The sequence below is a fragment of the Xenopus laevis genome, chromosome 4S (assembly GCF_017654675.1).
Source record: "Xenopus laevis strain J_2021 chromosome 4S, Xenopus_laevis_v10.1, whole genome shotgun sequence".
Taxonomy (NCBI): Eukaryota; Metazoa; Chordata; class Amphibia; order Anura; family Pipidae; genus Xenopus; species Xenopus laevis.
The window spans coordinates 88,061,832-88,088,496 of record NC_054378.1 but is presented as its reverse complement, the minus strand read 5'-3'; the positions used below and the strand labels follow the sequence as shown (position 1 = coordinate 88,088,496).

The 26,665-nt window shown below is 38.4% G+C and overlaps 1 protein-coding gene across 2 annotated transcripts in view; it reads right to left on the bottom strand.

Annotated features, from left to right (window-relative positions):
- The window catches only part of cdc14a.S (cell division cycle 14A S homeolog), a 41,267-nt gene extending 18,995 nt beyond the window's left edge, over positions 1-22,272 (bottom strand). For both annotated transcript variants that reach the window (XM_018261078.2, XM_018261079.2), the window contains exons 1-9: positions 21,928-22,272; positions 16,123-16,213; positions 13,760-13,835; positions 9,288-9,380; positions 5,981-6,060; positions 5,484-5,550; positions 4,059-4,121; positions 2,339-2,426; positions 775-1,005 (exon numbers count right to left, since the gene is read on the bottom strand). In XM_018261078.2, the coding sequence (XP_018116567.1) occupies positions 775-1,005; positions 2,339-2,426; positions 4,059-4,121; positions 5,484-5,550; positions 5,981-6,060; positions 9,288-9,380; positions 13,760-13,835; positions 16,123-16,213; positions 21,928-21,970 (832 nt within the window). In that variant the 5' untranslated portion in view covers positions 21,971-22,272. The remainder of the gene's footprint in view (positions 1-774; positions 1,006-2,338; positions 2,427-4,058; positions 4,122-5,483; positions 5,551-5,980; positions 6,061-9,287; positions 9,381-13,759; positions 13,836-16,122; positions 16,214-21,927) is intronic.
- Positions 22,273-26,665: the final 4,393 nt, after the last annotated feature.

Sequence of the window (26,665 nt, the reverse complement as noted above, 5' to 3'; positions counted from 1 at the left end):
AAGGGGATGTTCACATCAGACCATATTCTTCATTTGAGAAAAAACATTTTTGTAAATCATCTTTATTATTTTAAATGTTCCTCTACAGACATGATAAGCCATGGGCCAGCCCTGCTAAAGCTCTTTCTTCTGTGCCCTCAGTTCTGTCTGTAGGGCATGAGTGCCCATACTTTACGAATGCGAGGTCTACTTCTAGTGATGTTGTAACATTCTGTTCCATGGAAAATATTAAAATATTGATTGATGAGAAATGTATATTGTTATATTTAACAAACATATAATAAATATCTGAATGAAAAGCATGAAACAGGAGGGTGATTTTGACAAACTTTTGGTCACCCCTGCTGTAGTGGATTTTTCAACCCAGGACTTGGCAGATAAAAAAGAAATTACTCTGAACTGGCTTTGCCCATGCCTTCGTTCTCCTATTTCATTTGCATATCTTTGATGGGATTGGCTGGCATGATTTAGCCAATAGATCATTGAAATGCAAATGAAGCAGGAGAGGGGAGGCATGAGCAGTAACCAGTTCTGTGTCAGCTTCCTGTATGGGCAGAATGTAAATCTATGTCGCCGATCCCTTCCAGAGGCAGCAGAGTGCAGATAAGAAAGACTTTTAGCATCAGTGATCCACACAGCTTATATGGTCTGTAGCTTCAAAACTAAATATTAAAGATGAATTACAAAAATGTTTCTTCTCACTGGGGATATTCAAAATTAGACTATGGTCTGAAGGTGAACCTACCCTTTAATAATTTTTCTTAGAAGAGATACCTTTGCAGTGTACAGCAATAGCTCCGTCAGTGTTCTCACACAGGTTCAGGAATCTCCGCACTATTCCATCACTGGGAGTGCTCCCATCCACAAAGAACAGGTCATAATGATCAAACCCTGCATCGGTGAATCGTTTGGCATCATAAATTTTCTTGTTCAGTCGGATGACAGCCCGGATATTATGTTTTCTAAAATATGGGAAGTAAGCTTCGGGTGCATGAAGTGGATAACCTTCAGAAAAAGAGAAAATGTGAATATGAGCAAGAGAGACACAGAGAGTGACATTTATTACCTGCATATTGGTGCCTTTTAAATTAGAGAAAGAAGTATTTATAACTTAGCAAGGAACTACCACACACTCAAAAAGTTTATCAAAATTTTTTTTTTGCCTAATAAAAGAAAACCTAATTCTAAGCAACTTTACAGTATAAATTAATTACAAATGTTCTATGTTTTTTACGTTAATTGCGTATGTACTGCTATTAAAAGCAGTGCTTGTCTGTCCCTTTCTATTCTCTGCCCTGTTGGCTCAGACATTTGAAACAAAATAAGACAAGGCAGCTGACTAACAGACGTTTGCAACATTGTTTAAAAAGTAACAACCAGGAGTTAAGAAAATAGCAATTGTTTTTACAAATAATTTTGAAAGCTCTGAGAATTTTTAATAAATGTATACTGGAAAGTTGCTTAGACTTTTGTTTTCTTTTATTAGACAATTTTATTTTGGGGTTGACTTGCCCTTTAATTTCTAGAAAGACACAATTAAAACAATAAAAAGGCTACCAGTCCATTTAGGTATACAATCGCCTGCAGGCAAATGTAAATAAACTCACCTGTCACTAGACTGCACAAGGAATATTATATAGGTGCACATTCACTTTGTATGGAGCGAAACATCCCCCCCCCTCCAATGGGGCAAAAAAATAAATGCAGCACCAAACCAATAACATCTGTTTGTTTGCTATACCTTTAGCCAGGGACAGCAAGGTCCATTAGCCTTGACGGGTTATTTATTAGCCCTGATACTCCTCTATGTAGGGGTAGGGTTACTAATAAAAGAAATGACCTCAAGCGTACATCAACACATAACCCCCTTATCCATGGATAACTGAACCCTGCCTTCCTTAGCTAATGATTTGGAGTTATAGGCCTCTTACCCAACTGAGCATAAGGCAGGAAGATGGGCTTGTGGATAAACTCCACCACCCCTACACATTTGATGGATGTATTGGGTGTCTTTGAATCATTACAAATGTTTACTGCTCTCCCCAAGTCACAAGGTGGGCTCACTAGGCACACTTGACAAGGGCGCTGCCCGAAACATGTTGTGTACCTCTATCCCCAATAAAGAAGTTTTGCAGTCCAGTTGCTGCCTTGGATTTGTCCCACACCTCTACATATTTCTACAAATGTGGGCTAGGGAGGCGGTGGCCATGGTTATAAGCGTCACACAAATTGTTTAGATTATATATCATGCTAGAGCAACTTGGCTTTTGTATTCTCCCATGGAAATCCTGCTATGATCCAACTGCAGAAGATAATACAAACCTACTGACAATCTTACCATTTTCAATTTTACTTTTTGGGTGGGGCCCACTGAATGCCAAAAACTTGCCAGGGACAATCCAATTAAAATCACCATTCTCCACTCTCTGTAAAAAGAAAAGCACTATTAGATATAGCTTCCTCTACAGACACAGAATAAACCTAGGCACAAAAAAAGAGTGAAGCCCATATTGACTGAATGACATTCATAGTTGATTACACTGGAACATTTTACAGTTATAGAGGAAAAATGTTTTGTCCTCCTCATTGCAAGCAAAAATCTTACAGTGAAAAATCACAGAAAAATGTAAAAAAAATTCAATAGAGTTCCTCCAAAAGGAACAAAATGCACAAAGGGAGGCCTATTTAGCAAAATCTGACTAGTGGATTTTAGAGGTTTTTTTTATTTGAATAAACTCTACATTTTACAAAATTAGAATGTTTGCTTGTTAAAAAAAATCCAGATAAAAATAAACTCTATAACATAAAACAGTGACAAAACCAGAGTTGAGAAATCTGAAAACTCAAATAAAAAAAAAAAAACGCTTACATTTTGCCTAGGACAACTCCCATTGATCTCTTGAGATTTTAGATACCGAGTGGGACATTCACTAAGTTGTTTAATTGCGCCAGCGTCTGATTCGCCGCACTTCGCCAGGCGTATTTTCGCCAGCGCTACACAAATTCACTAAAATCCGAAGTTGCGCTCAGGGGTAGCGTAAGGTTGCGAAGTGGCGCTAACGTTAATTCGCCAAGCAAAGCGAAGTTACACTATCGATGGTTAATTTGCATACGCCGCCAAATTCAAGTTACAATGGAGGTAAATGTAGCAGCACTACACAAGCCTGGGAAACCTTCAAAACAGCTAATAAAATTTTTATTTTGCCCCCGAGGGTTTACGTGCAAGTTTTTCACAATGTTTTGCTAAATAAATAATGAACAATCAAGTTTTGGAAAAATGAATTCAAATTTGTAATGGTAGAAAACTCAACCTTTAATAAATCTACCCAAGCAAAAAAAAGGACCTTCAGTCTTGATTCACAGCATTTGAGCATGCATTGTCATTACTTTTTTTAAAGAAAATTCACAATGACAAAATATGCAGTATCTTTAATCCTACCACAATTCTATATTAATAGAAACATGAGGGGCCGTGTAACGTCTGTGTGCATGAAGAAGGTAGCAAATACAAAACAACAGGCACACTGCAACTAGAGTTGCCACCTTTTTTGGAAAAAAATACCGGCCTTCCTGTATATTTAGATTGTTTTCCCTACTAACAACATTGGGGTCAAGCATAATTTTTACCGGTCAGGCCGGTAAAATACCGGCCAGGTGGCAACCCTAACTGCAACATAGGTGTAATGCAATAAAGAGCTGTAACCTTTGCACCAGATCTAATAACTTAAAGCAGCCAATCAGGTAGTGGCACTAACTGGTCATCTGTTTTAAAGCAAAAATCTTGTTGTGATTACTACACCTGGGGAAAACTGTGGGATTTGTATTACAATTGTTCATTGGCTGCTGTCTAAACCTTAAGAATAAGGCACAAGGTCAGTGATGAAAAATTTTAGCCCATGTAATTCCCCTAAATTAACTGTCAACATCATCTTTCAAAGGGCATCCCATTCCCAGCAAGTGTGGCTCACTGCACAAATTTTAAATGGAGCAGAACTTCCAGCACCCTGTCCTCTATATACTTGAGAAATTCCATGGTTGTTACATAGAAATAAACTCACCTCATAATGTTCATATTCATCTGCTTCAAAATTTTCAAAGTTAAAGAAGCCAAAGTGTAGAGCCTGAAACATAATAGTAAGCATAAGAGTAACATGTACTATTAAGGGCACATTATTTATGGATGTTATTTCAAGTCGGCCCCAATTTTCATACAGTTTGGTAATATCTAACTGACCAACTCAACCCTACCGAACCACCAGCTTATTTTTTAAACTCAGACGAATCATGGCACCACTGATTGGCCACGGATTGTTATATAACAAGCAAGCACAAGGTAAAGGGACAAATTGCACCGGCCCGGAGTTATACTAATCTTAAACTTTTCCATGACTACATTTTGGCATATCGGATAGGTTAAAATATTTATATTGGCTACCGATAATATCTCTGCATGTACAGTCAGGCCCGGACTGGCAATCTGTGGGTTCTGGCAAATGCCAGAGGTGCTGCTATAAGTTGCCATAGACAGTCATTATTGGGTGTGGTGGGGGGCTGCTTGGGCCTCTGTGTACTTGGAATGCCAGGGCATATTTTGACTCCTAGTCCCCGGACATGTTTTGACTCCTAGTCCCCGGACCTGTGTACAGTATCTGACATTATTAGTGGGAAATTGTCACTGCTATTGTCGGACATATCTTTCATCCAACAAAATCTGAAGTTGTTAAAGCTCGCTCACCCGCACTAAATCCAACAAAATCTGAACTTGTTAAAACTTGCTCACCAGTTTTAATCCAACAAAATCTGAAGTTATTAGGGGCAGTTGCTATAATGTGTGCCAGAAGGTCAGTACAATTATATATTTTATAACAATATGAAGTGATTTAAGAAAATTCCCAAACTGTCAGACTTGGCTATAAAACACTTTGGGGGTTATGTATTAAGCTTTGAGTTTTTCTGGTCAGATGGTTTTAAAAGTCAGAATAAAAAAGTACTCCAACTCAGACCTGCCCAGTTTATGTAGAAGTCAATGGTAGATGTCCCATTGATATCCTGATCTGCTCTGGGTTTTGTTCAATTATCTGAAAATGACGTTGTTTTCGGGTGTCAAATCCGAAAAAATTGTACGATTTGGTTTTTCTCATGATTTTATCGAATTTTCAAGCAAAAAATTTTTAAATGTTGTGATAAATAGGGGGGAAAGTAAGAGTTGTTTTCAGAAAAGATTGATAACTTTTCAAATTTTGATAAATAACCCCCTTTAAGTTGCAATGCCCTTATGAACACAGAGTGTCTGGCATTCTGGGAATGCTGTGGCCAATCAGAGAGCCCACCTCTGTGCCCTTTTAAATTAATCAAATTATACAGTTACAGTTAATTGTTGTAAATATCAGCTTTATCCATTTTACATATTGAGGCTTTCTGGATTTTACATTTTAAGCATCTTTCTACAAAATCCCCCATAAAGCTTCACATTCCTGACTTACCTTTCGGATCCCCTGCAAACAATTCAGTATGGTAAGGTTATATGTGCAGCTCCCAAATGAAGCATCTCTAGAGGAGAAAGATATTTTTATTTGGTAAGTAAAATAAAAAGCAAACAACTAACAAAAGCCAAATATATTATGGTTTCCACTGTCACTGGTATGTCTGCCTCACCTTTTTTTTTACAGTTGTCATGTTTATCTGAACCATTTTTCACAGTATTTCTGTGAAATAATTCTCCTAGATCTTATTCTTTGCCTACCTTCCAATTTCCAGTCATTGAAACCATGAACTTCTCTGTTGCTATCTAGCTTGTCAGTATCTCTTCTGTCAGCCATTTGGCTACAGTTCTTCCACTATATGGTAACATCACAGGCAAGATACTTCTATTGCTCTGTGCAAAAATTGTATTTCACCTTTTTATTTCTCTCCTTTCTGTCTATATTGTTAAAATAACCATTTTAGCAAAAGGGACTTGATAAAATAATGAATTTCTCACCTGAAAGGAAGATATTGAGCATTAGTTCCACTAAGCAGAGCTTTATATACCTCTTCTGGAGACTTCTTTAAATAGATAACCTAAAATGAAAGTGCGACAACACATATTTATATTTCATTCCTTTCTGCATCCAGGCACTCAACTGCACAAAATCGTGCTCAATAAAAGAGCAAATAAGAAGAGAAAGTGTATTTTATACAACATTGTATTCTGCAGCACACTTACCGTAGATCCAGACAGTTACTTGACACAGGGAAACTCATTTCCATAGTGCTTTTCACAATGGTCAGATATGTAGTTATAGTATGTTATGTGTATAATGAATAACTCTCCTGCTTATAAAAAATAATTGCCCGTTCTGCTGAGATATCTGCCATAATCAATTGATGAAACACACTATCTATTCTGACTACGTCAGATGCTGTACCTACAGCAATCAGTGAATAGCAAAGTCTAGACAAGCAATATGAGAGTTCCCTTTACTATGTAAATTATAAACATTTGGAGAAGGAATTATTAGTGTGAATATTCAGTTCCAGTTGTGCTGTTCCATCTACTGAACAAGGACCTGCTGCATAGTGCAGAAATGCTTTCCGTAATTCAATCCAGTTATCCACACAGAAAAAAAACAACTCACATGCATGATTAATTACACTCTAGTATGACATTTTTAAAGAACACATGTGACACCTACTGGTAATTTTCTGTATTGCCAAGGTTGTAAAATCCAATGGGGTATATTTATCAAAGAGATTGCCACAATCCTCCAGAGTAAAATTCAGCCACTCTCCATTCATTTCTATTGGATTTTGAAAGGCATATTTATCAAAGGATGAACTTTCACCCATTGATAAATATTCTTTTAAAAATCCCATATAAATGAATGTAAAGTGGCGGAATTTCACTCTAGATGACTGTTGCAACCTCTTATTTCACTTTTTCATAAATATACCCCATTGCCTTTGCACAACATACTCTTGTGTATTTGTCTGCTCTTTGGGAGGGTGTGCGAGTGTATATTGCACCATAGCATTGTCTTTGAGCGAAGTCAAGATGCAAACAAAATAGTGGATCTACTACACTTCTTCATTAGATGTTGCTGCAATACAAGTCCTACCCTTTAGCTGTTGCTAGGGCACTGGGTGTTCAAGTGCAACAACAAATGAAAGGCAAAGATTTCTGATCCCAGTTGTAATATTGAAATATTAATTCAAATAATAGTGAATCTACTACACTTCTTCATTAGATGTTGCTGCAATACAAGTCCTAGCCTTTAGCTGTTGGTAGGGCACTGGGCGTTCAAGTGCAACAACAAATGAAAGGAAATATAAATATTCATTCAAATAATAGTTACACAATCAATGTGGTCCTTGTACTTTCTAAGGGGCCCCTATGACACTTAGGCTGAGGACAAATGCCCTTTCTGACCTACACAAAACTGTATTGTAAGTAGATAAGGTTGCAGCAATGCTTGGTGAAAGACTTGGGACTGATGAATGGTTTATTAAAATGCACAGAGACAGCAAATCTCAGGGGGTTATGTGCAGGTAGGAAGCCAACAGCAAAGCAAGACAAGCAGAGAATGGCCGGTGCAGAGTTTCCTGGCCTAAGCAGTGTACTTATACAAAGCAGGCATTGTGCATAACGTGGCATCACATTTCATTTGCCACTGAACACCTTGCACTGTACTAAACCTAACAATGTCCCTTATGTGTCACAGGCAGTCCTTATTGACGTGATACTATCTGCAAACAGCAGAGACTGAATACCAAATAGTTTGCAGTTACAGTTACATAATGTGTTAATTCATTCCTGTGAATTGAAAGTGGTATTTGCATTGCTGAGGCATTATAATGGAGTTTGCATACAGTAAAACATCAATTTTAAGTACGATGATTTTAAGTTTTCCCATATTTTAAATTTTTTTGTGGCCCTGCCAGTTTAAAGTACATAGGTGCATTTCCCTAATTCTAAGCGTTTTTTTGCCGCATTTTACATAAAACCTTTGTCCTGATGTTGCCAAAAATGTCTGTTTGTCCTGCATGAATGTTAGTATTAGTGAAATAAAGAGGTTTAAAATACCAAACAGATGCATATTTTGCCATGGTTCTGCCTATGGTCAATTCCAATTAGTTTGCACCTTATCACTTATTGTGCATGTGACTGTCAGAGAGGTCTTGCACATGCCATAGTGTAACATTAATGCTTCAGTGACTAATTCTTGTTATTAACACAGTTAATTTGAGAATTATACAGATGTGGGTCCCTGCAGATTTTATTTCCTGCATTCTTTATGATCACAGTTCTATCTGCTTGACCCCAGTGCACTGTGCCATGTCATTTGGTCTGATGCACACTATGTGCAATTAGTGGGACACTTGATAATCTCCTCGACCATGATACACGAGACCTGCTCTATTTCTGTACTACTGTAAAATATTAACAAGGAGAAATAAGGCCACAAAACACAAACAGAGTATCAGATCCACACAGTAAAAGCAAAGGGGACCAGGAAACTCACAGAATCAGGAACCTCATAGCTATACAGGTAGGGTTGCCACCTTCTTTACAGTCGAACTCCAGGCAGGGGGCGGGGCTGTGATGTGTTGGGGAGGGACCGTGGTTTAATAGAGGCGGGACTGTGACACATTGGGGGCGTGTCACAACATTATTTGGAAATTCGGGCAGGCAGTTTTGACCCAGGGAGCACTTCAAAAAACCGGGCTGTTCGGGTCAAAACCGGACAGATGGCAACCCTATATACAGGGGCGCTGTGCCAATGAGGCAGCTTGAGAAACTCGCCTCAGGAGGAAGTGCTCCACTGGTTACAAAGGGCAGCAAAAATGCTGCTCCTGGTAACTTTAAGAGACAAATTTCCAGTTTTCAAACAAGAAATTTGGCTCTTCTAGCGCAAGGAACACAATTGCACCCCCGAACCCCCGAACCAACCCTACACCCCCTCCAGCATCAAAAGGAAGGGGGGGCAGCAGCAAGCCTCCTCAGGCGGCAGAGGGGCCAGGATCACCCCTGTAGCTATACAATTCGGAAGTTTAGGGGTCAAACACCAAATATGGCATGCCAAGGGATTATGAGCGTTATAGTTCTGCGACAGCTGCAGCACCATATCTATTTAATGTAGTTTACATGTATGCATAGCATATAGGGTTACCACCTGGCCGATATGATGGTCGATCCTAATGTTATTAATAGGGAAAAAAGATAAATATATAGAAAGGCCGGCAACCCTAATAGCATACCAAAGTAAGCAGTATTATATTTTGCTGGCTAGTGAATATCAAACACTCACCGCATATGCACTGATCAGGAAGCCTGCATTTGATCTTTTTCTCTGTTCAAAGCTTGTATAATGAACAATCTTCTTCCTGGATAAACTAAAAGACTGCAAAACACAGAAAAACAGATGTGAACAACACATTATTTGCTGACTGCGGGCTTCTACTCTCAATTGCCCAGAAATCAAATTAAATGAAATGACTGAGACTTGAAGTTTTCCCAAATAAGGGGATCTCTGACTGAAGCATGTCTTAAAGGAACTGTTCAGTGTGGCTCTGCAAAATAAAAAAATGTTTCTGATATAGTTATTAGCCAAAAATGTAAATGCCTTTATACAATACATTTTTGGCTAACTAACTATATTACAAAAAAAATTATTGTGCACAACCTATCTATTTACCCAGTTTTTATTTTTACACTAACTATTCCTTTAAAGGTACTAAAACATTACAAAAACAATTTTACCATTAGCATAGATATAATCGCTTATTTTAAAATCAAGTACAAGTTATTGTCTTAAGGTCCCCATAGACGCAAAGATTTTTCTTGCCGAACGACCAATTTTAGCGATGTCCGACCAATCCTTCGAAATTATCGTGTGGTTAGTTGGATTTCGAACGATTGCACATCTTACGATTTTTCGGCCGACATCTGTCAGAAAATTGATCGGCCAGGTTAAAAAATCTTTATCTGTCCCAGTGCAATCTATCTATGTTTCCAGGGACAAGCAGGCAGCTCCCCTTTGTTTTCCTGGCAAATGGTCTTTTTAGTTGATGGACAATTCGTACGATCATTCGATCGTTTCGAGATAATCGATCTTTTAAAAATCTTTACATCTATGGCCAGCTTTATTATTACAAAGATAAAGCAAACCAAGCAGAACTATTTCATGCCACTGTATACATAGGGATATCAAAAGCTGAAAAAAAAGTCAGTCTCATACATTATACAGACAGAAAAATTGCTAATCAAGTGAATGAACACTCATGTGCAAACTGGAAATCCCAAGCGGTTTGCAAGGCACAGCATGTAGGGAAGACTTATGAGCAGCTGAGTTTTCCCCCACCCTGGCAATCTCCAAGCAACACACACAAGCCAAGCAACTGAACAAAACCTTTACCTTCAACCTCCTCAGCAGAGCACATCTGCCCATACTCTGCACAATAAAACACAATGTCACACTCTAGTGATCTGTGTCACCAAGCAAGCCGACTCTCTTGTCCTGTGATTGCCCAGTAATTAGCACTGATTGTATCTCAACAACCCGCTCAGTGTGATATCGCACAGAAACTGTACACTGTTTCACCTTGACACATCCCAGTTCCCTGCTGATTCTACCATTTCTCTATCACTACAACTTGATTGCAAAAAAATATAATTTAAGTTTACCGTGTGAATGTATTAAGTGATAGTTATATTCATAGCAACAGCTGATGGATTTAAACCAGTCCACTAGTATTCACCTTATTCTAATTGAACAGTTTAGTATACATTAAGTATTAAGTAAAGGATTGTGTAGTTTTGGTTGAGCTATAAGTATCGAAGCACAGTGTAAATCACTCAAAGTCATATTTGCCCTTCATTGCTACTTTGGGTTTAAAGGCAAAAGGCAATCACAGAATTAAAAATAAGACTAAAAGGAAAAGGGGAACTATTTATATAGCTTTTTTCTTGCATGGGACCCAAAGTAGGGTAATGGGACGATACCGCAAGCCATACTGGGCAGCTATATTGTGCAGTACAGTGGTGCAATGCTTAGTGATGCTGCCTTGTAGCACTGGGGGATGGGTTTGATTACAGTCAGGGAGAAACAGCCTTATGTGTCATTAGCCTCAGGTACAGTAGTGATGACTATAAAAGTCCATATTTTGAATCAAATCTAGTCTGTCTTTAGACATCAGCGCCTCAGTCTTCTCATGACGTAAATGCTATCTATGAAGAACACAATAGCCAAGGCAATTGGCTATGGAAAAACAAGAACTTTACAATGTAACAACTCACCCTGGTGGCCTATTGGGCCAGCAGGATGGCCACCGTGTGGTCCCGATTTAACTCCTCCTAATGCTGGGTTCCTATGGTGCACGCGGTGCGCACTTCCGCATTTTAAATGCCGGGCGTGATGACGTCATCACGCTTTGGTGCGAGATTTAAACTATAGGAGGGGATTCCCTGCTTGTACTCCGCCTGTACCGACCCCGTCCTGCCTGACTACTCTTTTCATCTATTCCCTGAACTGTTGCTGTCCATCCAAAACCTTGGAAACGCACGTGCCCCTTTGCTCTTTCAGAACATCTGCTTTGCTCCTCTCAAGTAAGACCTGGTGGCATCTGAGTAGCGAGCTGAGGGCTCCTCCCGATGCCAAAGGAGGCTGCTACAGGCAGAATATTGAGCCGTGACCAGGGAGCTTAGCACTTGTTCTGAATTTAGGGAGCCGTATGTGACACACAAGAATAAAAGAAGGCCAAATGTCAGTTTAACCTTGGTCATGAGGTGGCTTTTGCTAAAGGTGATGGCCAATGGTGAGATTTGTCACCCGCAATAAAAATGCACGACTGTGGGTGACAAATCTCCAAAAAATGTTTCTCCACCAACAGTAACCACAAGTGGTAAAATCTACACATCACAAAGTTGCCCGAATTTCCTCCGAGGCAACTTCAGAAGAAATAAGCTGTGTGTTGGTTTTACCATCAGCGATTTCAGCTAGGGTCAGGGCACACAGGCAGATTCAGTGAGATTAGACGCCCCCTGTGACAAATCTCCTCTTCTTTGGGGCGACTAATCTCCCCTACTCCCAGTCAGCCTCCTGACAGATAAAAGTGGATCTAGTAATACAGAGGAGGTCTTGAGACTTGAAGGAGTTGCTGCTCAAAGAGACAAAGCAGTATGATCCAAACTTCAGAATGGGAGCACGGCCTCCTCTTCATTTCATTATCTGCAGACAATACTAGCAAACACATACAATCCTCATTGATCTGACAAAATTGCTGGATGATCTGGTTGCCCCCTGTGACAAATCTCCTCTTCTTTGGGGCGACTAATCTCCCCTACTCCCAGTCAGCCTCCTGACAGATAAAAGTGGATCTAGTAATACAGAGGAGGTCTTGAGACTTGAAGGAGTTGCTGCTCAAAGAGACAAAGCAGTATGATCCAAACTTCAGAATGGGAGCACGGCCTCCTCTTCATTTCATTATCTGCAGACAATACTAGCAAACACATACAATCCTCATTGATCTGACAAAATTGCTGGATGATCTGGTTGCACTCAAATTTTTTGTGAACGCCCTCAATGCACACCTAGGGGCACATTTACTTAGCTCGAGTGAAGGGTTAGAAGGAAAAATACTTCGAATTTTGAAGTATTTTTTTGGCTACTTCGACCATCAAATTGGCTACTTCGACCTTCGACTACGACTTTGAATCGAACGATTCGAACTAAAAATCGTTCGACTTTTTGACCATTCGATAGTCAAAGTACTGTCTCTTTAAAAAAAACATTAAGCACCTACTTTGCCACCTAAAACCTACTGAGCACCAATGTTAGCCGATGGGGACGGTCCCCATAGGCTTTCTAGGCAATTTGTGATCGAAGGAAAATCGTTTGATGGATGGATTAAAACCCTTCAAACTGTTCGATTCGAAGGATTTAATCGTTTTTTCGATTGATTTTTCCTTCGATCGAACGAATTGCGGTAAATCCTTCGACTTCGATATTCGAAGTCGAAGGATTTAACTTCGATGGTCGAATATCGAGGGTTAATTAACCCTCGATATTTGACCCATAGTAAATGTGCCCCCTAATGTTTTGGCTGACTCCTCAGCCTTTGAGGGCGTTCACAATAAATTTTTCCTGTGAGTGCAACTTCTTTTGATATATACACACACACATACACACTATATATAATAAATAACCTGGTAGGCAATCAACTCTATCTGTTAAAGCATGATGTATCATAAACCAGAAGTTTATATTAAATGATAAGAGCTAATGAATACAAGCATTATTGGGGTCATGTTATAAAAGGTGCAATGTTTCCTTCAGGTCTAGTCACGGTAGAGTGTAGTGGTCACCTGTTTAAAAAGCAAACATTTTATTGATTTCTCTGGGTTACTACACCTGGTCAAATTGAATGTCTTGTGTTATATATGGGGGGGGGGTGCATGGGCTTTATGTATCTAAGGCTATGGGCACATGGGGTTGTGTCTACACAGACCAAGAAACAGCCACATCACTATGCACCTGTCTACACTCACAGGCACTGTGTCGGCCTGGTGTGTTTTCGCACCTTGATTTGCTCCATTAGACTGCGCTCAGGCCAATGTAGTGCCTGTAAGTGAAGACACAGGAGCAGGCTGAGCACAGGGGATCAGCCATAGGTTAATAAAAAATATTTTTTTCTTTTCAATTAAATGGGTTCACTGATAGTTGAGACTAGGATCTTGTGAAAAGCATCTCTGAAATATGAATAGAAAAAAAGGACCACTCACCTTGAGCTTCTTATTAAGTTTACAGCAATATCTGTAGAGCTGTGCGAGGTTCAAAGGCCCGAAATCTGCATAGAAACTAAATGCAAATCACCATCAGGAACACACGATCATAAACAATATAATTCTGACAGTTAAAATCCATAAATAACAGATATGTTTTGTTATTACTATTCTTAATTAGACCACAACACAGTGAAGGGGGGACAAATTATATGTAGCAGATTACTCAGATACTGGCAGCAAATGCGTCTTCTACCCACATACACTGTTAACCCTCAGTACCTTTACGCCTGACTTATTTACTTAAGTAAAGTGTAAATTGACTGAAGACCTACACTATCAGAAGGCATATAACACATGCACGTTATGAGGACAATTGGTAAATTACAATGCTGAAATTAAGAAATTGGGGGTTAATGGTACACAGATGCTTTTGGGCTTAGTAAACTCTACGTATCCTGAATGCAAAACAACGCACTTCTAGAAAATTAATCCCCCATAATAAGAGTTTTTAACCATTGTAAACATTTGCTTTCTCATACACTTTTTCACTTTTTATTCAAAGCTCTCCATTTTATATTTGAATTCCCATATGCTCCATCCCTCACTGAAGGGATACTGATCAGGGACTGTCCAAGCTTCTGTACCTGAAGAGTAGATCCTGCCCTGCTTTAGATCCCTGCTGTGTAACCCAGGGGCCTCAGACAACAACAACAGTGCAACCACTTTAAATTTGAAAGTCTGATGGTACAACTTATTTTGTGGGAAATTCTTTGGTTTTCTGACTGGCAAATTCAACCTTGCTTGGTTATTTTTATGGGCAGCAATTTTTATGGGATGCTTTGCAGCCTGTTATTTTCTTGAACAGAATCCACAGAACACCGCTAATCTGCACTGTTGCTTCCAATAAATATTTCATTTGATATTACATTTGAATGCAATAATATATATTCCTTGCATGGTGTTATCAGCAAAATGCAAATGCCAAATGAAAGGAAAGCTGTTCCTTCTGTAAATGTACTTACAGAGGACAAAGCTTCTTAGTTATTACAATGTGGTCTTCTTTCTTTGAACATTATTACTCAGCAATGATAAGCCCCAGAGTCCCTCGGCTTGAAAATATAGCTGGTTATATAACAGGGCCACATAATCATGCTGTAATAAGACTAAAGGGAGAGTAAAATGATGGAAGCACAGATGAGCAGGCTGAAGGATCCTACACCTTCCGATCAGGAGGATTAACATTATTACTGGAAGCAGAGGATCACAGACTGAAGCGACTTACAGCTGTACTGCTGGCAGGAGGAAATCTAGCAGTCACTTTAGAACATCAGATATTGACTTATAGGGTATATATGGCAGATCCTCCATGTTTACTGACAGAATATATGAAAAAATCTGATCTTCTTTATGCTTTGTGGAGAATATCGGTGGCCCTAGCACATATGGCACATATAAACATCTGTTTACAAAGCATGACTACGATCAGATTCTTGCTGCGAGTGCATACATACAGAATATACCTCATATCCCTTGGAGTAAATAACTGAAACATGCTAATAAATTAGTGCCAGTTCAGTAACAGAACAAATACATGAGGTATGTTATCCCTGCATTGCAAAATACACTGTACCAACAGAAAAGCAAACTGGTAATCTTAGGCATAAACAAAGAAATCCGGGCTCCCAAGTCAGATGTTAGGGTTTGCTAAGCTTGTGATTATTCACTTGGATGGTAGATGGAATCTCGGTTTACAACAATCTCTGCTTGCTTGGTATACATTCTCACAGCCTTCCAAACTGCTCCTGTTAAATGGGGCTACCATTAACTAGGCACTACAGTTGTGCATAGCAATTAATATAACTGACCACAAACCGGTTACTTCTAGATCACATAATCGGCCATATTTTTAAGTTAAACAGAGCTACTCCAAAGGCCAGAAGAAAGTTTCACAGCTCTCTATTCACTTGCATAGGATTTTCAAGGTTATACTTTTCAAAGGGACACATTCCCTCTATTTTAATATGCCTCTAAACATCCTATACAAGTGAATGAATAGAAAGGTATTCATTGTAAAAGTCTTTTCAGATATATAAGTTATCAAATCTGTATTGCATAGATTTCACTACTCGGGCACCAGGCTTTTTAATCATCATCCAAACAGATTTATCAGGTCCAGCTAGATTTTTCCCCAACTGGGTATAAATAATTTTAAAAATTAAGTTTTGTCAACCTTGAAAAAGTATAAATGCAATGGCAATTTGATTCTGTACATATGAAAAATATCTATATACTCAAGCTTCAGCATTCAACATATAAATAATATATTGGATAAGATGGGAGAAACACTGAACTATACTTACTTTTCATACACAAACTCCTCATCTGTACAAAAGTAGTGAGTATTTAGGGTGCTTTTTGGTTTGTTTCTCAACGTAGCAAAATATAAGCGATCTGAAAGAAAGCACATGGGAATAATAAAAGGTGCATCAGTTTAAGTTATGCTAAAAGAGATATCAGGGCAGTTACTGCTATTAGGCGAATGGGAATTTTAAGCAGTTTTCTTCTAGTGCAGAGAGTGCAATTGCCCTCACTGCACTAGTGATCCAACCCTACCTTGACCCTCCCCGGAGTTCCTGAATGTAAACGGGGGGGGGGGGCAAGTTGGGGCAGCAAAAGAAAGGTGGCCTCAGGGACCCCTGGGAGGTATGTAACACTAGCAAGTATTCTGGAATTAAACATGAGCTAAACATGACAATTCTCTGGGATAAGAAGATTCTACTACTATGAATCGAAAACTTGTGGGTCTTCAGATGCAACCCAGAGCATCAGGGTTCAAACTGTGCTGCAGAATAGCACAAGTTAACACATTGCCAATTTGTCTAGCCATTGGGTTATGGGAATCATTCAGAGGGTGATCTAATGCAGAAGGTCTTAATTATATTTTTCATCAAGACTTTATAATGATAACCCAGGCCTCACCCATTTGAAATAAGAGGACTGAAATGACTACTAATGTTACAGGTGTCTGGAAAAGCTCTACCAGAGCAATTCAATTGCAATATTATACCTTAAAAGGAGGTTGATATATATTTTAAAGGGACAGTATAATTGTTTTCATGAGAAGATATTTACAGCTTTTGTTATCTCTTGCAATAAACTGGGCAAAATTTGAAAATCACATACTGAATCCTGGTCCCAATAAGCAAAGTCAACCCAAATCAGCACTCCAATGTGACATTTATATATTAATAAACCCCATCCATACCAAAGCTATAGTATGCAATACCAGTGGATGCTGACTTTAATTTTTACTTTGCTCTATGGGACCAGGAAGTATAATGTACATTTTATTTCATATCCATATTCTGCACTGTTTAGTGCAAAAAATAACAAAATAATAATGTCTCTAAATTAAAACAATGAGTAAAAAGTATGTTCAACACAAATGCTATTTGCTGGATCAATGTTGAAAAGGGTATATACTGCTACTTTAATAATTAAGAATGATGAGTCCAATTAAGCCTAGATTTGCAAGCAAGTCTTACCATCTATGTGCACATATAAATGCAAGCCTAAGTATGAAACAACCATCTATACATATCATAATGCTCTACTAGACAACAAAACTTCCAAAAAAGCAAATAAACATATGCACCATAGTAAGTTAAGGTGGCCATACAGAGATTCTATTAGACTTAACCCTGCTACAAATATGAATATCTGCCAGTTTACTAATAGCAATGAATGGGAAGACCACTATCCAGTTTGACTACAGAAAATGTTGGCCATACATAACTATTCTTGTGTTTTGTCAGTTGCCAGATCAACCAGAATCGAATAGGCAAATCCTGTAGATGACAATCCTATACATTTAATGACATGATTAAGCTGAATGGTTTTACCAATTTGTCTGATCAGAAACTGATTTTAAGCAGATTCCAACAGATCCAATACTTAGACAATTTATCCACATGCTGTCTGTGCAACTTGGAATTTTATATACTGTATGTGAGTAAATGAATTCATTTTAAGATCCTTTCTAGTCTATAAAACAAGGGTTCCTCCCAGAAACTGCTATAAAAATAACAGCATTGTAATATGAAACTGAAGAAATCCCTGTGTTTGTTATGGGAAAAAAGTTGAGAAAAATAAGCGACTCTGCATGCTGTTCTTACAAGATGAACAGTACAACTCCACATAGCTTTGTTGTGGTGTAGGAAGGATATGACTGCATATTACATAGCAAAGCTTAGGTGTTAAGACTGCTCAAGATGAAAGCCAAATGGTAAATGACTGAGAGGCGCAGTATAAGAGAGGCTGTGCTCTAGTTAATGGGAGGTAGAAATTTTACAAGAGTGAAGAATGAAACAGTACAAGGTTCCAGATAAAAGGATAAACTGTAAGTCTGTGTTACAATGCTCAGAAAGATACAGAAGAAAAGAAAGAGCTAAATGCTGAAAACAAATCCAGGAACAATTGTTCTTTCTTACCATTCAGCAATCTTAGTTGATGCAGAAGGTAACATTTACGATTTTGTTATTTTGTAGAACTCAAACTGACAATCAAAATGAGAGGCCTACAAATTCTCATTTTATATTTAAAAGTTATTGTGTTGGAAATATCAATATGTTTTCTGCAGTGTATCTTCAGGTGATGATGTTGTTGCTATGTGGTGAAGATTGCTGCTTGCAATAAATGAAGAGTAGTACTCTAAATTAGAAAATTCATTTCAGCTCCATTAACCTAAAAACAAATACTATATCTCCCAGGAATGGAAGGTACCTTACATTAGCCATCTTATATTTAAACAAAGCATTTTACCAAGGTTAAACAAGCTATACAAAAATACAGATAATATAGATTACAACCTCCATAATGGGCAATATTCCCCTTTAAAAGTTTATCATCACGAAAAACAGTGACAGGAAATAACATCAGAACTCCTGTTAAACAACTATTTATTTATTTATTTATTTATTTATTGAGATGCTAGTAATCTCCACTGGGTTGTATACCAACAGCAATTGCCCTTCCAGACTAGTAGTTTCCTACAGAAAGGTACATAACAGCAGTGTTCTTTGCACAAATTGTCTAAATAAGTGGCCAAGCAGATCTAAAGTGGCAACCTGGATATTTTGGTAAATGCCAGCCCAGAAAGGCAGCTGTTTATAGAAAGCAAACAAAAAATGCTATTTGCTGATTGATTACTATAGGTAACTAAACCTATAGAAAACATTGCACCTTTCGTTGCGTTACCCCTTAATGTACTAGAAATTCCAAGGACTTTTATAATTTCTCATAGTGTATGAGATCAAACCAGGTTGTATAGTAAATGTGATGAGCTTGCAAAGGCTGGCTGGAAGAGCTAACTCAGTAATTTCATTTGCAACACACCTATATTAGATAGAAAAAAAGACTGGTACACAAAGAAATATCCCTGGCAAGCCTCTTATTAGAATCTATTAATTGGCCCATTAACTTCTTTAAATTGCAAGCTCTTAGGGTTAGAGACCCCCATTCATAGCCTCTCTATATGCCTGTCACTTAATGCCAGTGCCAGACAGTACAATGTCTTGCATTTAAACACCTCTCAAATATCACCAAGGTGGTTATTTATCAAAATCCAAATTTTTCAGATTAAACTAGAATCCACTATTTGACCTTATTTATTATTTAAAAAGCCTGATTTAATTGGTTCGGGTAAAAAAAGTAAAAAGTAAAAAAAATTATGGTATTGTTTCCACATACAGAGAACATTACACCATGGCTTGTAGCATAGCTCAAATAAATATATATTGTATATGTCACATGCATATAAGATACTGTAATTGTGATAAAATACAGCAGTAAATGTTAAAAACTGTATAGCGTAAAGCACTGTGTCCTTTTATGTCACAAACTACTCTTTGCGCCACTAGAATATAATGAAAGAGTATTTGATGATACTTCTGAGGCTACTGGTTGCCTTGGTGAGGCTTTAACTACCATAGGGCAACTCAGTAGAGGAGTGGTTACTACAACACTGAAGATAATTTTCTGATTACTATCTCTTGACTCTAAAGAAACATAAATATTATACCCTATATCAGTCATACTGATGCATACATTATGCACAAATGCCAAATATAATCAAATGAATATTAAAATTATTATAAATCTGTTCTTCCTTCGGCACAGAGTGTTTGCAAACAGACTGCTGACAAGCAGAGACTGTTTAGTGTCCGTTGCCATGGTGACCTTGACAAAAACAAAGCCAGGAAGTGGTTGTTACAAATGTAAAAGTGCAGCATGGGACAGAGTTACAGTTGCACTTACAGACAAGGCAATGTAGCCAGTTACGGAGGTAATGAACATCACGGATCTGTTACACTAGGCTTAATGAGACTTATTGTGAACTAATAGTACAATATCATGGATAAAGGCACTTGCACTTTTGATAACATATCTAGCAGCAAATAAAAGCAGAAAACTTGGCATAAATGGGTTGCAGGGAACTGGAGGCGAATGTTTAAGTCCCCTGGGATTTTCAGCAGCCTGTGAGTAGCAATGGAAAGTACAAGCTGTGGATTATATAACTGTGCATGTGAGACCATGGCAAGAAAGCCTGGGAGCATCCAGCTTGTTGGTCGAAATAAAACTCCCAGCATGCTCCTAAAACTGTCTGTTATTGGGAGTTGTAGTTGATGCCCCTGGTCTATGGTAGTGAAGAAAGAGTAGGTTTCTGTAGGTACGTGATAGAACAGGATATGATAGGTGCTATGTCAATGCAAATCAGGGCAAAGGGGGGTTTAGTTAAGGCCTGTTTGGGTCAACCTTGTGAAATCTGATGAATAATCTGGCCAATAAATCAAAACATTTAAATACTAAGATAGTCACATTAACATGGCTTAGTTATTATCAAGTACAGTTAATTTCTTATTGTTACAGAAACAAAAAAAAGCAAATCATAGTTACATAGCTAAATTTGGATGAAACAACACCAATGTCCAATATCTGCATAATAGATCCCATACCTGCTTACTGATCAAGCAGAATATAGATAGAGATAGGGACGGTTGCCACCCATGTGGTTTTGAACTGGACATCTCAGTTTTTCAAAGGGCTGTCTGTTCAAAACTTTCTGTCTGGTTTAAAACATTCAGAAAATTGATGCACCAACCCTGCCCCGGTGTCAAAACTCCACTGACATCATTGTGCTATCCTCTGATGTCATTATTCCCACCCAACATCACTGCCCCAACCCCAATGCTATCTGCTCCGGCCCCTTTGTTGGGGTTTAGCTGCTGGCAACTGGTTAAGTTAGGGTTGTGGGACATGATTAAAGACTGCATGCTGTTGTAGGTGAATAATGCTGTGACTGTTAGGGGTGTGTGACTGTTAGGGGTGTGTGACTGAGACTTTAGGCTGTTAAATTAAGGGGCTCAGGCTCTGGAGCACAGTAAGTGTAGGGCAGATAAACTGTTCTGCTGAGTCTGAAACATCGGGCTGACAGATGACTAGTGTCTGGGAGACATACAGAATATATATATGATAATAATGCTTGCCCACATACAGAATATATATATATTGCTTGCACACATACAGAATATATATATGAAAATAATGCTTGCACACACACATAAAATATATAAGATAATAATGCTTGCACACATACATAATATATATATGATAATAATGCTTGCACACATACATTATATAAGATAATAATGCTTGCACACATACATAATATATATATGATAATAATGCTTGCACACATACATTATATAAGATAATAATGCTTGCACACATACATAATATATATGATAATAATGCTTGCACACATACAGAATATATATAAGATAATAATGCTTGCACACATACAGAATATATATTAGATAATTATGCTTGCACACATACATAATATTTATTAGTTAATAATGCTTGCACACATACAGAATATACATATGATAATAATGCTTGCGCACATACAGAATGCACGTGGCTACACTTTAACCATACACAAGCTCATCTCTTCCCGTTGCTTTACTACATCTCCCAGAAACCCCTGCTGCCAATGCTCTGAGTCTGAGTTGGAGAGTGTGCAGTCCATATACAATAGAACTAAGAATGTAAAGGTGTATCCGCCACAGCCCTCTCCCCCTGTCTCACACAGGCTATTCCCTTACCTTTAATCAGTTCCGATGCGCTGATGAGCTCCTGATTGTCCATGCCACAATCACGGGGACACTGTCTTAGCGTTTCGCATCGCCCTAATACTGATAAAACCCTATGAGCGCTCTCACACAGCCACGATACCACTGATGTCGCCTTTGTCCCTTAAGCTCCCATTCTCTTGACTCGCTTCCTTCCTGGTTACTGCAGCTGAGGGGGTATCACTGCCACACGCGGGTGCCTTGTCTCCTCCGCCAAGTCCCACTTAACTGCCCCTGTTTCTCCTCTTCTTACGCTACGATCTAAAAGTCACAGCTCCTAGTAACCAGCAACCAATCAAAGGCTGGGCTCAGGGCTGCGTTTCTAAGGCTTTGTTTTGCCGGACCAATGAAGGCGGGGCAGACTTCCGAGCATTAACCCCTGCTGTGTGGCAGAAAAGGGATGAAAGAGGCTCATCCCTATACATAATTCATTAACAGCACAGCCATGATTAGTGTTAGTATTTTACAAGGCGATGCTTAAACTGTTCATAGCCGAGGTTACTTTTACTTCATATACCGTTTAGAAACACGTGGACTTTTTATTCTTCACTTATTTACCTGTCCATTTCGTATTTATGAATAACTGGTAGTGAAACAAACAATAATCTCTATATCTGACATTTCAGCATACTTATCAAGGGGTGGTTCACTTTTGTTTTAGAATGGCTAATTCTGGGCAACTTTTATTTTTATTTTTTTTATAGTTTTGTTTATTTGCCTTCTTTCCTGCTTTCAACCGGGATTTACAAACGCTGTAAAGCAGTAAAGCTATGTATTGTTTTTGCTTCTTTTTATTACTCATCTTTCTCTTCTTGACTTACTTACCTGAAACCCTGGGCCGGTGCTCCTATCAGCAGAAAAGTGCACCGGCCAGGGGTTCTTCCATCGAGCACCATGGATCCATCCTCTTCCTTCTTCTTCTTTCTTCAAATTTTCTCAGGGCAGACGCATACACAGTAGAACGAAATAGCCGACCTTTTAGTTAAAGTTCAGCTTTTCGCTCTACTACGCATGCGCAGCCGCATGAAGAAAGGCGAAGACAGAAGAGGATCGCTTTGTGGTGCTCAATGGAAGAACCCCAGGCCAGTGCAGTTTTCTGCTGATAGGAGCACCGGCCCGGGGTTTCAGGTAAGTAAATACATTCACTTGGCACCCCCACGTGGAAGAAGACTTTCCTTCTCCTTTAAAGGGTACTTGGCTCAACAGTTTGCCCAAGGCTGCTAGGCCAATTATATATACAGGTGACACTATACCACTCCCTCCCTTTCTGGTGATTTTAGAGCTGTCCATTTTTTGACCCTTGGGCTACCATCCCACCATCTCTGTGATAGAGTTGTTGAACCAAGTCATTTTGCCAAAATAAAACTGCTGTTATACAATAGAAAATAAAAGCAAATGGCAAAAGGTTCAGCAGACCACTCTTAGTAAGGTCTTAGTAAAAAGTTGTCTCCTGTGGAAAAAAAAAAGCAAATTTGGGAATCAGGGAGACGTACTGCATGTAGTGAGGGTGAGAAAAATAACCCACATCTGACCCTAACTCGCAAAATGTTGCCACTGTAGGACACCCAACCTGTACCTTCTAAATATGTATGGCGTGTACTTCCCCAGCAACCCTAACCCACAACAGTTGACCAAATTGAAACCAACAATGAAAACCTGTGGGTCACCATGGGTTTTGGGTCAACCCACACATCGAAGCTTTACAAGTGTTACACAGGAGCTACAGTGTAGAATTGGTGTGGAGTTAGTTCCCCAGGCTATACCCATGGGGATAGGGAATTAAGTGGTTATGCTTAGTGCAGTGGACTCTACCTTTAAGACAATACCTTGACAGCTGATACAGGGTCACCTCTGTGCAAATGCTGCATTTCATGTAACTAGTTATTAATCTGTGCCTGTGTCTCTTAAAGGGGCTGATCACCTTTGAGTTAACTTTTAGTATGATGTAGAGAGTGATTTTCTGAGATAATTTGCAATTGGTTTTCATTTTTTGTTATTTGTGGGTTTTGAGTTATTTAACTTTTTATTAGTAATAACAATACGCAATAACAGTACCTTTGTAGCCTTAAAGAGCATTTATGTTTTAGATGGGGTCAGTGACCCCCTATTTGCTGGAAAGAGTCAGAAGAAGAAGGCAAATAATTTTAAAAAAAAACTATAAAAGATAAATAATGGAGACCAATTGGAAAGTTGCTTAGAATTAGGTATTCTATAACATACTAAAAGTTAACTTAAAGGCAAACCACCCCTTTAGGGAGCCTGTGTGGTGAGGTACCATTCTGACGCATTTGTTCAGCAATAAAACTCCAGTTACTGTTTTGAAGAACCACTCGCTCCCAAATAATTGTGAAGATTGCTAAAATTAATTTTTTATCATTTTGGTGACCTTTTTTGCAATGCTACAACAAGGGACCAGATGAGAGAGAGAGTCACATGTAATCCTATCTTTGCCCAGGGAGCAACATGAGACTACTAAAAATAACATTACGCATCAAAATCTTCCATACAATAGTTAAGATATACCATTTTATAAACAAGAGAGCAGAGCAGCCTATAATGTAACAGGGACTGTTATAATATACACAAGCTCTCTTTTAAAATGTTTCCACTATAGAATTAGAATACAGGGTGACAGACGCAACCAGTTGCACTATTAAAAACAAGAGGGATAAAGAGCCACGTGAGAAGAGCAGAGGAGATTGAGCCTGGAGATTACAGACGGGATCAGGGAGAGCAAAGGAAGTTTCAGGTTGGTGGTATTAAAACTGGAGTTATCCTTTAATCCCACCATTCTTACCAACTGGGATCAATAGAGTCTTGCAAAATCTACAATTCTGCTGTCCTCTACTGAGAGCTCTGGCTGAAATTTGAAAAAAACATAATCTTAATTCATATAAGTAGTATACAGTAGGAGTGTGATATAAACTGCTAATATTTGCTTAAAAACAGTAATATAATATATAAATAATAATATGTATAAAGAATGTAATCATGCATGCAGCTTCTGTAGCATGCTGGAAATGTGAAAAAGATAAAAAGATGCAGGTAACATATTTTTGGGCTTGCCCAAAATTTTGGGACACAGTTTGAGACTGAATTAAAAGGGTGACTTTAACGGCAGAGACACACGGTCAGATTCGGGGAGATTAGTCGCCGGCGACAAATCTCCTCTTCTTTGGGGTGACTAATCTTCCCCTGCTGTCCCGGCAGCTAGAAAGTGGGATGGCACTCGAAGCGCTTCGTTTTCCGAAGTCGTCCGAAGTTTCCATCGTGAGCAGTTGAAAAAGAGTTCAAAGGTTGAACTTGATGGACATGTGTCTTTTTTCAACCTAACTTACTGTTACTATGATTTCATTTTTCTCTGTAATAATAAAACAGTACTGTGTACATGATCCAAATAAAGATACAGTAGTTGTTCACCTTTAAATGATGTACAGGGTTGTTCAACTTTAAGTGAACTTTTAGTATGATGTAGAGAGTGATATTCTGAGACAATTTGCAATTGGTTTTCATTTTTTATTATTTAATGTATTTGACTTATTTAGCTTTTAATTCAGCAACTCTTCAGTTTACATCTTAACCAATCTTGTTGCTAGGGTGCAAATTCCCCTAGCAACCATGCATTGATTGAAATAAGATTTGAAAGCTGCAAAGGGTCAGAAGAAAAAGGCAAATAACTATAAAACTATAAAAAATAAATAATGAAAACCAATTAAAATGTTACTTAGAATTGGCTATTCTCTAACTAAAAGTTACCTTAAAGGTGAACCACCCCAGCCTATTGGGTTTATTTAATGTTTATATGATTTTCTAGAAGACTTAAGGTATGAAGATCCAAATTACAGAAATATCAGTTATCTGGAAAACCCCAGGTCCCAAGCATTCTGAATAACAGGTTCCATGCCTGTATATGTATGAAACTTTCCTAAATGGGATAAGATATTTACTGTTCAACAAGCTACAGAAATAATTACATATGCCCTTTGATCCATTTGCTATATTTTTTTCATATTATTCTTTCTGTGTATAGTTCACAATATAGTTTTGCCAAAACAAACTCAATAAAAGATGAAAAAAAATATAATAACTTACAAAAGTGGGTGAGACAATGATATATATAAACAAATGACTACCCTAAATGGTGGCCTGTACATTGCTCCTATGGCCCAACTTTGTGCCATTAGACTTGGGCTGATGGCCTTTTCCTCACTTCTGCAGTCATTCACTGACTTTCAGTCTCATAGATTCATGTTGCCTCTTCATTCACACTTCTTCTTTTTTTTAAAGTATTTATTTTTTATTTTCATCTTAAAGGAGAAGGAAAGGTTAAAACTAAGTAAGCCTTATCAGAAAGGTCCATCTTAATATACCAGTAAACCCCCAAAGTAATGTTGCTCTAAGTCCCCTGTCAAAAGAAACACTGCATTTCTTTCCTACTATTGTGTACACATGGACTTCTGTATCAGACTTCCTGCCTTCAGCTTAAACCTCATTGCCCTGGGCAAGAGCATGCTCAGTTTGCTCCTCTCCCCCCCCTCCTTTCTCTACTGTAATCTGAGCCCAGAGCAGGGAGAGTCTCAGGCAGGAAGTGATGTCACACCACATTAATACTGCAGCTCCTATCCTAAACAAACAGAGTTTCTAGAGCTTTTTACTCAGGTATGGTAAAACATTCTACAGAATAAATATAGCATTCTAGCTTGCACTATTG